This window comes from Oncorhynchus kisutch, linkage group LG21, assembly GCF_002021735.2.
Source record: "Oncorhynchus kisutch isolate 150728-3 linkage group LG21, Okis_V2, whole genome shotgun sequence".
NCBI lineage: Eukaryota > Metazoa > Chordata > Actinopteri > Salmoniformes > Salmonidae > Oncorhynchus > Oncorhynchus kisutch.
The window spans coordinates 18,439,431-18,452,704 of record NC_034194.2 but is presented as its reverse complement, the minus strand read 5'-3'; the positions used below and the strand labels follow the sequence as shown (position 1 = coordinate 18,452,704).

At 44.0% G+C, this 13,274-nt stretch overlaps 1 protein-coding gene across 3 annotated transcripts in view; it reads left to right on the top strand.

Moving 5' to 3' along the window:
• LOC109866535 (exostosin-1) overlaps positions 1-12,437 on the top strand; it is a 250,622-nt gene extending 238,185 nt beyond the window's left edge. For 2 of the 3 annotated variants that reach the window (XM_031800492.1, XM_020455248.2), the window contains 2 exons: positions 1,930-2,101; positions 11,609-12,437. In XM_031800492.1, the coding sequence (XP_031656352.1) occupies positions 1,930-2,101; positions 11,609-11,794 (358 nt within the window). In that variant the 3' untranslated portion in view covers positions 11,795-12,437. Of the gene's footprint in view, positions 1-1,929; positions 2,102-11,608 lie in introns of those variants that run through there. The other variant, XM_031800493.1, reaches the window with a different exon arrangement.
• The last annotated feature ends 837 nt before the right edge of the window (positions 12,438-13,274 follow it).

The following is a 13,274-nucleotide window of genomic DNA, read 5'->3' as shown; positions in this document are numbered from 1 at the left end:
AAAAGAGACGTTTCTTTTTTTGCTGTGTTTATATGTCTACGTCTTTCAGTACAGTAAGTGCCATTTAGAAAACCAATCCGAATTCCTCACACCACTGACAGTTTTTGTATATAAGCAGCATAATAGAAAAGGAAATAACGTCTTTGTTTTTTCTCTTTTCTTTTTCCATAAAAGATTTGATTGTAAATGCAATGCCTCAACACAATGAATACAAACTATTAAGCCATGCAGCAAATTGAATTGAGAAGTATTTTCCTCTCATGAGAGATTTGAAGTCATGTCTTATCGGGCAGTTGCAGATACACTACTCTCATGGAACATGTCATTGTTGTAATCTATTGTGTGGTTTCAAAATGCCTCTATTATTCAGCTCTCAAGGGTCTGTCTACTGAGGCATTGTGATAATAGTCAAGTGGCAAGTGTTTCTACCATATTGTCACCAGTAGCAAGTGTAAAAACAATCCTATCAGATCAGCCTAATTAACAAATCTGTGTCATTAATTAGATAGCTATACTGATAAAAAATATCAACGCAAAATGCAACAATTTCAAAGATTTGACTGAGTTACAGTTCATAAATGTAAATCAGTCAGACAATCCCGTGGGTCGTGGTCTGTGGTTGTGAAGCCGGTTGGACATACTGCCAAATTTTTTAAACGACGTTGGAGGCGACTTATGGTAGAAAAATGGACGTTCATTTCTCTGGCCATAGCTCTGGGGGACATTCCTGCAGTCAGCATGCCAATTGCACACTCCCTCAAAACGTGAGACATCTGTGGCATTGTGTTGTTTACAAAACTGTACATTTTAGGTTGGTAATTTATTGTCCCCAGCACAAGGTGTACCTGTGTAATGATCATCCTGTTTAATCAGCTTTTTAATATGCCACACCTGTCAGGTGGATGGATTATCTTGGCAAAGGAGAAATGCTCACTAACAGGGAACACATTTGTGTACAAAAGTTGAGATAAATAAGCTTTTTGTGCATATGAAACATTTCTGGGATCTTTTCTTTCAGCTCATGAAACATGGGACCAACATGTTTACATGTTGCATTTATATTTTTGCTCAGTATACATTTCCCATCCAAAGATATCAACACGAACAAAGATGTCAGGCAGAGTGTGATATTCAGATCTGGAAAATGACAACGTTGACAAGATAACTGACAGCACATAGATCAATAGCTTTGCAGAGAGAAAACCACAGAGTTTGTCTCAAAGGAAAGTCCTTGTGCTCATCTTTCCTGCACGGATGAGACCGACTTATGGTGCTGACGGCAGACCTTGGCTGTGACACCTCACCTTCACGAGGCTGAAAGTGATAGCTGGGCGGATGCTGTAGAGGCCAGGAGCCCAGCGGAGCTACCAAAGAGGAGGAGAGATAAGGCACGAGTCAGACTGCCTCTGGATCTAAATAGAGTGGCCCACCCCGACTGACTGACGCCCATCCCTCAGCACAGACGTACAGGAAATGATGCGCCTGCCTTTGTCAGCCATACAGCCAGGGCCCTCAACATAATAAACAGACGGGAAATGAGACATGGTACAATCAGGGCTGCCAGAAAGAGAGGGGCGAAGTGTCTCACTCTGAGAAATTAAAACATCCGTCTCTGGGTGTCGTCAGGCGGGTGGATGAGGCCGCAAGGGAGGGTGGCTCTTCTCTGGGCTGGCTCCGCTCATTCTGCCGGATGGCTCCACCAGACAGATTACTATCCATATTCTGTGACTCTCAGTGAATAGAAAACAACAAGGGACATTATCCAGAGAAATGGTGAACCTTCGGGAAATGGCACTGAGAATGGAATTAAGGAGATTTGATTTCCTGTGTAGTCACTGCTGTTTCCATTTGCAATATTGCACTATGCAGTATATCAATGTGGTGTCCTTTTATGAATGTATCCATCCCTCTTTCTCTCTGTGTTTCTAGGTATTATCACTACTTGTACACTCACTACTTGCCATCCAGCCTTCTCACCATGGTGGACCAGATGGCTAACTGTGAGGATATCCTGATGAACTTCCTGGTGTCTGCTGTCACTAAGCTCCCACCAATCAAAGTCACCCAGAAGAAGCAGTACAAGGAGACAATGATGCAGCAGGTACAGTAGATCTTCGTGGTAACAGTTTGTGTTTGCATGCGTTTGTGCGTACGTGTGTGTGCCTGAGCGCATGCGCGTTTGACCTGACAATCCTAGCATAAATCACTAACCAACGGCCAATTTCAATAGACATCGGGTATCTAGTGCTTGGGTCAGGGCAAATTTCAAGCTTTGGCGGCGGTGCCGTTTGAGATTAGGGAGTAAGATTTGCGGTATCGTACCATGAGCTTGGACTATTTCTATTACATCAGATTGGAAGACTGTCATTCATATTCCATTTATCCAGCTCAATGTAACATCGATAGCTTTAGGCTACGACATGATGCTCGAATGTGCCCTATACACATCATGAGGTAGCCACAGCCAAGCCTACAATTGAAAGTTTAAGGCGTAGGTGCACACAGGTCATGAAATTTGAGTAATCAAGGTGTCAGGCACTGACACATTTAATACCACCTTGCACGCTCTTGACTGCATGAAGTTGAGCTGGGTTGTAATTATTAGTCCAAAAAGTTGTTTTGCAACTAAAACAAGAGTTTCTATTGGACAAATTCAGATAGGTCACTCCCCATTTTGTTCCGTTTGCTTCCGTTTCAGAAGTGTTTCGCAACAAAACCAGGCGGAATGAATATAGCCATGATCACCCGCACACACAGTTCATTTTCATAGCAGCCACCTGCAGTATCATCACTTTGCGAGTTTTATAATTCCTTTTCCCATCTTTTTCTTTCTTTCTTTTTATTTCACCTTTATTTAACCAGGTAGGCAAGTTGAGAACAAGTTCTCATTTACAATTGTGACCTGGCCAAGATAAAGCAAAGCAGTTCAACACATACAACAACAAAGAGTTACACATGGAGTAAAACAAACAGACAGTTAATAATACAGTAGAAAGGTACGTCTATATACAATGTGAGCAAATGAGGTGAGATAAGGGAGGTAAACGCAAAACAAAAAAGGCCATGGTGGCGAAGTAAATACAATATACAGTGGGGCAAAAAAGTATTTAGTCAGCCACCAATTGTGCAAGTTCTCCCACTTAAAAAGATGAGAGAGGCCTGTAATTTTCCTCATAGGTACACTTCCACTATGACAGACAAAATGAGGGAAAGAAATCCAGAAAATCACATTGTAGGATTTTTTATGAATTTATTTGCAAATTATGGTGGAAAATAAGTATTTGGTCACCTACAAACAAGCAAGATTCCTGGCTCTCACAGACCTGTAACTTCTTCTTTAAGAGGCTCCTCTGTCCTCCACTCATTACCTGTATTAATGGCACCTGTTTAAACTTGTTATCAGTATAAAAGACACCTGTCCACAACCTCAAACAGTCACACTCCAAACTCCACTATAGCCAAGACCAAAGAGCTGTCAAAGGACACCAGAAACAAAATTGTAGACGTGCACCAGCATGGGAAGACTGGATCTGCAATAGGTAAGCAGCTTGGTTTGAAGAAATCAACTGTGGGAGCAATTATTAGGAAACGGAAGACATACAAGACCACTGATAATCTCCCTCGATCTGGGGCTCCACGCAAGATCTCACCCCGTGGGGTCAAAATGATCACAAGAACGGTGAGCAAAAATCCCAGAACCACACGGGGGGACCTAGTGAATGACCTGCAGAGAGCTGGGACCAAAGTAACAAAGCCTACCATCAGTAACACACTACGCCGCCAGGGACTCAAATCCTGCAGTGCCAGACGTGTCCCCCTGCTTAAGCCAGTACATGTCCAGGCCCATCTGAAGTTTGCTAGAGAGCATTTGGATGATCCAGAAGAAGATTGGGGGAATGTCATATGGTCTTTTTGGTAAAAACTCAACTCGTAGTGTTTGGAGGACAAAGAATGCTGAGTTGCATCCAAAGAACAGCATACCTACTGTGAAGCATGGGGGTAGAAACATCATGCTTTGGGGCTGTTTTTCTGCAAAGGGACCAGGACGACTGATCCGTGTAAAGGAAAGAATGAATGGGGCCATGTATCGTGGGATTTTGAGTGAAAACCTCCTTCCATCAGCAAGGGCATTGAAGATGAAATGTGGCTGGGTCTTTCAGCATGACAATGATCCCAAACACACCGCCCAGGCAACGAAGGAGTGGCTTTGTAAGAAGCATTTCAAGGTCCTGGAGTGGCCTAGCCAGTCTCCAGATCTCAACCCCATAGAAAATCTTTGGAGGGAGTTGAAAGTCCGTGTTGCCCAGCAACAGCCCCAAAACATCACTGCTCTAGAGGAGATCTGCATGGAGGAATGGGCCAAAATACCAGCAACAGTGTGTGAAAACCCTGTGAAGACTAACAGAAAATGTTTGACCTCTGTCATTGCCAACAAAGGGTATATAACAAAGTATTGAGATACACTTTTGTTATTGACCAAATACTTATTTTACACCATAATTTGCAAATATATTTATAAAAAAATCCTACAATGTGATTTTCTGGATTTTTTTTCTCATTTTGTCTGTCATAGTTGAAGTGTACCTATGATGAAAATGACAGGCCTCTCATCTTTGTAAGTGGGAGAACTTGCACAATTGGTGGCTGACTAAATACTTTTTTGCCCCACTGTAGCAAGTAAAACACTGGAATGCTTCATTTGCAGTGGAAGAATGTGCAAAGTAGAGAAAGAAATAATGGGGTGCAAAGGAGCAAAATAAATAAATACAGTAGGGGGAGAGGTAATTGTTTGGGCTAAATTATAGATGGGCTATGTACAGGTGTTGTAATCTGTGAGCTGCTCTGACAGCTGGTGCTAAAAGCTAGTGAGAGACATGTGTTTCCAGTTTCAGAGATGTTTTTTTGTTCGTTCCAGTCATTGGCAGCAGAGAATTGGAAGGAGAGGCGGCCAAAGTAAGAATTGGTTTTGGGGGTGACCAGAGAGATATACCTGCTGGAGCGCGTGCTACAGGTGGGTGCTGCTATGGTGACCAGCGAGCTGAGATAAGGGGGGAGTTGAGTTAGCAGGGTCTTGTAGATGACCTGGAGCCAATGAGTTTGGCGACGAGTATGAAGCCAACAAGAGCTTACAGCCAACGAGGGCGTACAGGTCGCAGTAGTGGGTAGTATATGGGGCTTTGGTGACAAAACGGATGGCACTGTGATAGACTGCATCCAATTTATTGAGTAGGGTATTGGAGGCTATTTTGTAAATTACATCGCCGAAGTCGAGGATCGGTAGGATGGTCAGTTTTATGAGGGTATGTTTGGCAGCATGAGTGAAGGATGCTTTGTTGCTAAATAGGAAGCCAATTTTAGATTTAACTTTGGATTGGAGATGTTTGATGTGAGTCTGGAAGGAGAGTTTACATTCTAACCAGACACCTAGGTATTTGTAGTTGTCCACATATTCTAAGTCAGAACCGTCCAGAGTAGTGATGTTGGACGGGCGGGCAGGTGCAGCAGCGATCGGTTGAGGAGCATGTATTTAGTTTTACTTGTATTGGAGTTGTATGGCATTGAAGCTCGTCTGGAGGGTTGTTAACACAGTGTCCAAAGAAGGGCCAGAAGTATACAGAATGTTGTCATCTGCGTAGAGGTGGATCAGAGACTCACCAGCAGCAAGAGCGACATCATTGATGTATACAGAGAAGAGAGTCGGTCCAAGAATTGAACCCTGTGGCACCCCCATAGTGACTGCCAGAGGCCCGGACAACAGGCCCTCCGATTTGACATACTGAACTCTATCAGAGAAGTAGTTGGTGAACCAGGCGAGGCAATCATTTGAGAAACCAAGGCTATCGAGTCTGCCGATGAGGATGTGGTGATGTGGTGATTGAGTCGAAAACCTTGGCCAGGTCAATGAATATGGCTGCACAGTATTGTTTCTTATAGATATCAGTTAAGATATCGTTTACGACCTTGAGCGTGGCTGAGGTGCACCCATGACCAGCTCTGAAACCAGATTGCATAGCAGAGAAGGAATGGTGGGATTCGAAATGGTCGGTAATCTGTTTGTTGACTTGGCTTTCGAAGACCTTAGAAAGGCAGGGTAGGATAGATATAGGTCTGTAGCAGTTTGGGTCAAGAGTGTCCCCCCATTTGAAGAGGGGGATGACCGCAGCTGCTTTCCAATCTTTGGGAATTTTTGAATTTTTTTATTTTACCTTTATTTAACCAGGTAGGCAAGTTGAGAACAAGTTCTCATTTACAATTGCGACCTGGCCAAGATAAAGCAAAGCAGTTCGACAGATAAAACGACACAGAGTTACACATGGAGTAAAAACAAACATACAGTCAATAATGCAGTATAAACAAGTCTATATACAATGTGAGCAAATGAGGTGAGAAGGGAGGTAAAGGCAAAAAAGGCCATGATGGCAAAGTAAATACAATATAGCAAGTAAAATACTGGAATGGTAGTTTTGCAATGGAAGAATGTGCAAAGTAGAAATAAAAAATAATGGGGTGCAAAGGAGCAAAATAAATAAATTAATTAAAATTAAATACAGTTGGGAAAGAGGTAGTTGTTTGGGCTAAATTATAGGTGGGCTATGTACAGGTGCAGTAATCTGTGAGCTGCTCTGACAGTTGGTGCTTAAAGCTAGTGAGGGAGATAAGTGTTTCCAGTTTCAGAGATTTTTGTAGTTCGTTCCAGTCATTGGCAGCAGAGAACTGGAAGGAGAGGCGGCCAAAGAAAGAATTGGTTTTGGGGGTGACTAGAGAGATATACCTGCTGGAGCGTGTGCTACAGGTGGGAGATGCTATGGTGACCAGCGAGCTGAGATAAGGGGGGACTTTACCTAGCAGGGTCTTGTAGATGACATGGAGCCAGTGGGTTTGGCGACGAGTATGAAGCGAGGGCCAGCCAACGAGAGCGTACAGGTCGCAATGGTGGGTAGTATATGGGGCTTTGGTGATAAAACGGATTGCACTGTGATAGACTGCATCCAATTTGTTGAGTAGGGTATTGGAGGCTATTTTGTAAATGACATCGCCAAAGTCGAGGATTGGTAGGATGGTCAGTTTTACAAGGGTATGTTTGGCAGCATGAGTGAAGGATGCTTTGTTGCGAAATAGGAAGCCAATTCTAGTTTTAACTTTGGATTGGAGATGTTTGATATGGGTCTGGAAGGAGAGTTTACAGTCTAACCAGACACCTAAGTATTTGTAGTTGTCCACGTATTCTAAGTCAGAGCCGTCCAGAGTAGTGATGTTGGACAGGCGGGTAGGTGCAGGTAGCGATCGGTTGAAGAGCATGCATTTAGTTTTACTTGTATTTAAGAGCAATTGGAGGCCACGGAAGGAGAGTTGTATGGCATTGAAGCTTGCCTGGAGAGTTGTTAACACAGTGTCCAAAGAAGGGCCGGAAGTATACAGAATGGTGTCGTCTGCGTAGAGGTGGATCAGGGACTCACCAGCAGCAAGAGCGACCTCATTGATGTATACAGAGAAGAGAGTCGGTCCAAGAATTGAACCCTGTGGCACCCCCATAGAGACTGCCAGAGGTCCGGACAGCAGACCCTCCGATTTGACACACTGAACTCTATCAGAGAAGTAGTTGGTGAACCAGGCGAGGCAATCATTTGAGAAACCAAGGCTGTCGAGTCTGCCGATGAGGATATGGTGATTGACAGAGTCGAAAGCCTTGGCCAGATCAATGAATACGGCTGCACAGTAATGTTTCTTATCGATGGCGGTTAAGATATCGTTTAGGACCTTGAGCGTGGCTGAGGTGCACCCATGACCAGCTCTGAAACCGGATTGCATAGCAGAGAAGGTATGGTGAGATTCGAAATGGTCGGTAATCTGTTTGTTGACTTGGCTTTCGAAGACCTTAGAAAGGCACGGTAGGATAGATATAGGTCTGTAGCAGTTTGGGTCAAGAGTGTCCCCCCCTTTGAAGAGGGGGATGACCGCAGCTGCTTTCCAATCTTTGGGAATCTCAGACGACACGAAAGAGAGGTTGAACAGGCTAGTAATAGGGGTGGCAACAATTTCGGCAGATAATTTTAGAAAGAAAGGGTCCAGATTGTCTAGCCCGGCTGATTTGTAGGGGTCCAGATTTTGCAGCTCTTTCAGAACATCAGCTGAATGGATTTGGGAGAAGGAGAAATGGGGAAGGCTTGGGCGAGTTGCTGTGGGGGTTGCAGTGCTGTTGATCGGGGTAGTGGTAGCCAGGTGGAAAGCATGGCCAGCTGTAGAAAAATGCTTATTGAAATTCTCAATTATAGTGGATTTACCGGTGGTGACAGGGTTTCCTATCCTCAGTGCAGTGGGCAGCTGGGAGGAGGTGTTCTTATTCTCCATGGACTTTAGTGTCCCAGAACTTTTTGAGTTTGTGTTGCAGGAAGCAAATTTCTGCTTGAAAAAGCTAGCCTTGGCTTTTCTAACTGCCTGTGTATATTGGTTTCTAGCTTCCCCGAAAAGTTGCATATCACGGGGGCTGTTCGATGCTAATGCAGAACGCCATAGGTTGTTTTTGTGTTGGTTAAGGGCAGTCAGGTCTGGAGAGAACCAAGGGCTATATGTGTTCCTGGTTCTACATTTCTTGAATGGGGCATGCTTTTTAAGATGGTGAGGAAGGCTTTTTTTTATATCCAGGCATCCTCTACTGACGGGATGAGACCAATATCGTTCCAGGATACCCCGGCCAGGTCGATTAGAAAGGCCTGCTCACTGAAGTTTCAGGGAGCGTTTGACAGTGATGAGTGGAGGTCTTTTGACCGCTGACCCATTACGGATGCAGGCAATGAGGCAGTAATCGCTGAGATCTTTGTTGAAAACAGCAGAGGTGTATTTTGAGGGCAAGTTGGTGAGGATGATATCTATGAGGGTGCCCGTGTTTACGGATTTGGGGTGGTACCTGGTAGGTTCATTGATAATTTGTGTGAGATTAAGGGCATCAAGCTTAGATTGTAGGAGGGCTGGGGTGTTAAGCATGTTCCAGTTTAGGTCGCCTAGCAGCACGAGCTCTGAAGATAGATGGGGGGCAATCAGTTCACATATGGTGTCCAGAGCACAGCTGGGGTCAGAGGGTGGTCTATAGCAGGCGGCAACGGTGAGAGACTTGTTTTTAGAGAGGTGGATTTTTAAATGTAGAAGTTCAAATTGTTTGGCTACAGACCTGAATAGTAGGACAGAACTCTGCAGGCTATCTTTGCAGTAGATTGCAACACCGCCCCCTTTGGCCGTTCTATCTTGTCTGAAAATTTGAAGTTAGGGATGAAGATTTCAGAGTTTTTGGTGGTCTTCCTAAGCCAGGATTCAGACACGGCTAGAACATGCGGGTTGGCAGAGTGTGCTAAAGCAGTGAATAAAACAAACTTAGGGAGGAGGCTTCTAATGTTAACATGCATGAAACCAAGGCTATTACGGTTACAGAAGTCCTCAAAAGAGAGTGCCTGGGGAATAGGAGTGGAGCTAGGCACTGCAGGGCCTGAATTCACCTCTATATCACCAGAGGAACAGAGGAGGAGTAGGATAAGGGTACAGCTAAAAGCTATGAGAATTGGTCGTCTAGAACGTCCGGAACAGAGAGTAAAAGGAGGTTTCTGGGGGCGATAAAATAGCTTCAAGGTATAATGTACAGACAAAGGTATGGTAGGATGTGAGTACAGTGGAGATAAACCTAGGTATTGAGTGATGATGAGAGAGATATTGTCTCTAGAAACATAATTGAAACCAGGTGATGTCATCGCATGTGTGGGTGGTGGAACTGAAAGGTTGGATAATGTATAATGAGCAGGGCTAGAGGCTCTACAGTGTAATAAGCCAATAAACACTAACCAGAATAGCAATGGACAAGGCATATTGACATTAAGGAGAGCCATGCTTAGTCGAGTGATCATAAGGGTCCAGTGAGTAGTGAGTGTTTTGGAAGATAAATATATATTAAAGATATGTGAAGAAAGATGTAAATATATATACACGGGACACGACAAGACGAGGACAAAGGATGTCTGACTGCTATGACATCTTTGTATTGAGGAATCTTGGCATCTACACGCTTTCCTCCTCTCACCTTTTCCACCTTAGACTTCAGTGCACAACTCAACAGCTGTCTGTGACCAGGCAAAAAAACCTCTCCATCCAAACATTCATACCATAACCGCTAACCGCTACATAGCGTACGTCGTTGTCACCATATTAACGGTCTAGTCAATCAACTAGAACTAACGCGTTAGTAAAATCACAATCCAAATCAAGTGTACATTCATGCAGTACAGTGCACAGCATGCAGTTTAGCAGTTACTCTGGAGAAAAAGAAAAAAAAGCTTACCTTGACTTAAAAGATTTGCGCTATTGGATAACCTTAGCCAGTTAGCTAACATAAATGGCATTCCTCGTTTGAGTCAGGTTGTTGAGTAGAACAAATTAGTTGCATTAGCTAAGTGAAAGGTAAACTAAGAAGAATGATCCTTTGATTGGATGGACAACTTGTCAGTTCATAAAGCTCTGATAGGTTGGAGAACGTCCTCTGGAAGTCTTCATTATTACTACGTTTCTCCTAGGTTTTGTATTGTCAGTGTACCTAGATGACTGAAAATAGCTGTCCTGTGGCTACACCATGGTGCTACCCTAGAGGATGCTGTTGAGGTTACTGTTGACCTGCATTGAAAAACCATGTGTTTTAATCAGCTATTTGGTGAAATTAATATTTTATCTAAATATGTTTAGTTATTTCACTACTTCTATTTTTATGAAATTTACTGAGTAGGATGGTTCTCCCATTCCTCCTCTGAGGAGCCTCCACTGATCTCAATGTGCCTGCTAGTCTGAAATGAGCCTGAAATTGCAGCCAGATGAGCAGCCAGACACAGAGCCTGTGATGCGTGCTGTGAGGTGGGATATGAGAGAGGAGCGACTGCAGTATTACAGACCGGTTCACTCAGGAGCCTCCAGAGAGACATGGAGGCGGACGGAGGAGGCTGCAGCGCACCAACAGTCTCCCTGTGTGATTCCCCTTCTGGTTGGTGTGCACGGGCTGAGCCTGGGCCGGCCCACGTCAGGCCTGATTGATGGCCCAGCTCGGGGCAGCCCGATGACTTGCCTCTATCGGCTCTGTGATTAATGTCTTAATTGTGTAGGCAGCAGCGTACCAGTGGTGGATTTTCTCCCATCTCTCTCAACACATAGCATCTTCAGACCCTTTCCAGGCATATTCTTCCACTGCAGTCAACAGTGCTAAAACATTTGTTTCCCTGCTTCAGGATCACACAGGAAAGTTCATCGGGAACAAGGGATGTTTGCTGGAGACTTATGGAGATTTTGGCCGGCACTTTATCAGTTGAATGGGAGTTAAAAGACAAAAAGAAATAACCTTTCTTACATGTAGTTTTATTTGTGTGTATGTATACAGTAAATATGAGCTTTTTTTTCTTCTGTATTTCCAGGCCGTCTTTGGAGGGAAAACAGTTTACGTCAGACGACACAGCTCTAATGTACCATCCTCCACACAGTACATGTGTCTGCTTTTAAACTGATGCAGAGTCAGTTCGTACCGTGACCTGTGTGGGGTTGATGTGCTGTACTGACGTATCTCCTCTGTCTGTGTGTCTGTCCACAGGGTTCTAAGACGTCCCGGTGGGCCGACCCGGACCACTTTGCCCAGAGACAGACGTGTATGAACTCGTTCAGCAGCTGGTTTGGGTTCATGCCCCTGCTGCATTCCCAGATGAGACTGGATCCTGTGCTGTTCAAGGACCAGGTCTCCATCCTGAGGAAGAAGTACAGGGACATCGAGAGGCTGTGAACCCAACACACACTCATACACGCAGAAGAAACTTGAGTGGTGTGGGTTTGGGCCAAATCTCCTTCCCAGCTGCAAGTGAAAAGAACTGCCTTTTTTGACCATCCTGTTCAGTCAGTCAGACTGTCCGAACAATAAGTGAAATCTCTACAGAGTAATTTATGATGAAATATGCAACACCGGGACCGTTATCCAGAGGTAATGATCTTGGCTATTGAAGATGATTCATCTTCAATGTCAGTGAGTTGGACTGTGTCGATGTTGTCGTCATTGTTGTCAAAAAAAATAATATTGTGACTTTTCACACGCTTCAACACCAGACAGATTGTCGTTGTCAATTCCTTTTCTGACAGAGGAACCAGGAAGTGAGGTCACAAAAGCCTGCAATGTGCACTCCTGTTTGGTTTCAGATATTTCTGTGGCAGTGTGATCTTAAACAAAAATGAACACAGTGCATTGTGTTTGTCCTCCATGACATCTATAAAGTTTTTCTCTAACATTGTATATGTTGCTTTCCATTATTCATTTCTGGGGCTTATTGGGCTTTCAATTTGGAATTGTTAGATTTTTTGGGGGGGGTTGCTTCGTTCTCCTATGCGCTTTAAATTGCCAAAAAAGCTAATCTGATAAAAGATGCTGAAAAGTATACAGACTATTGTATTTATTCTCTCTGTTTTCATTGATGATGGCTGTATACAACCTGTTTAGAAGGAATTACTACCATGTTCTGCCTTGGTGAAATGTTAAATATGCAAAAGTTGAACAAACAACTCTTCCCATCAAAGACCACCTCAGGACACTATCCTGATTCTCTACATCTGTTTGCTGTTGTCCTCCAGATTGTCAGTCTAAATGCTGGAGACATGCCACTCACTGTGACCCTGCCTAGCTATAAACAGGGTGTGGGTTTCTGCATCTGCTGGTGGATTTACGAGGTAGACATTGGATACTAGGTAGATAGTGCTTAGCCACGGGGGTAGGCGTGGTGATGCTACTGACAGGCATCTTTGAATTCTGTTCGAGGTTTGAAGCATCTTTCATCATGTCCCTCCAGAGAACCAACCCCCCCCCCCCACCACCACCACCACCACCACCACCACCCACAGCTCAGCTGGGTCTGAGAGGAGGAGGAGACTGGCCTCTGCATGGTACTCCCTGTACACCCCTTGTCTCCTTCCCAGATCCAATAATATTTACATGTTTACTTCATTATCGTTGTACTACAATACCTCTGAGCATCAAAGTCTCAATGCCTGCTGGAAGTTTAAAATAAGGTCGTTAATGTATGTGTCGTCGATGTTATTCACTCTTGCCTGTGTACAGCGAAGTATACATTGCCAACATTATTTAAGTTCAATAGTAGGCATTGATATTTTGACCCGTTGTATCTGTGGCTCAGAGGTATTATAGTTTAAAAAAACGATAATGAAGTTAACTTGATTATGAATAACACTGATATGAGCTTACCTTTGCAACCAGGGAT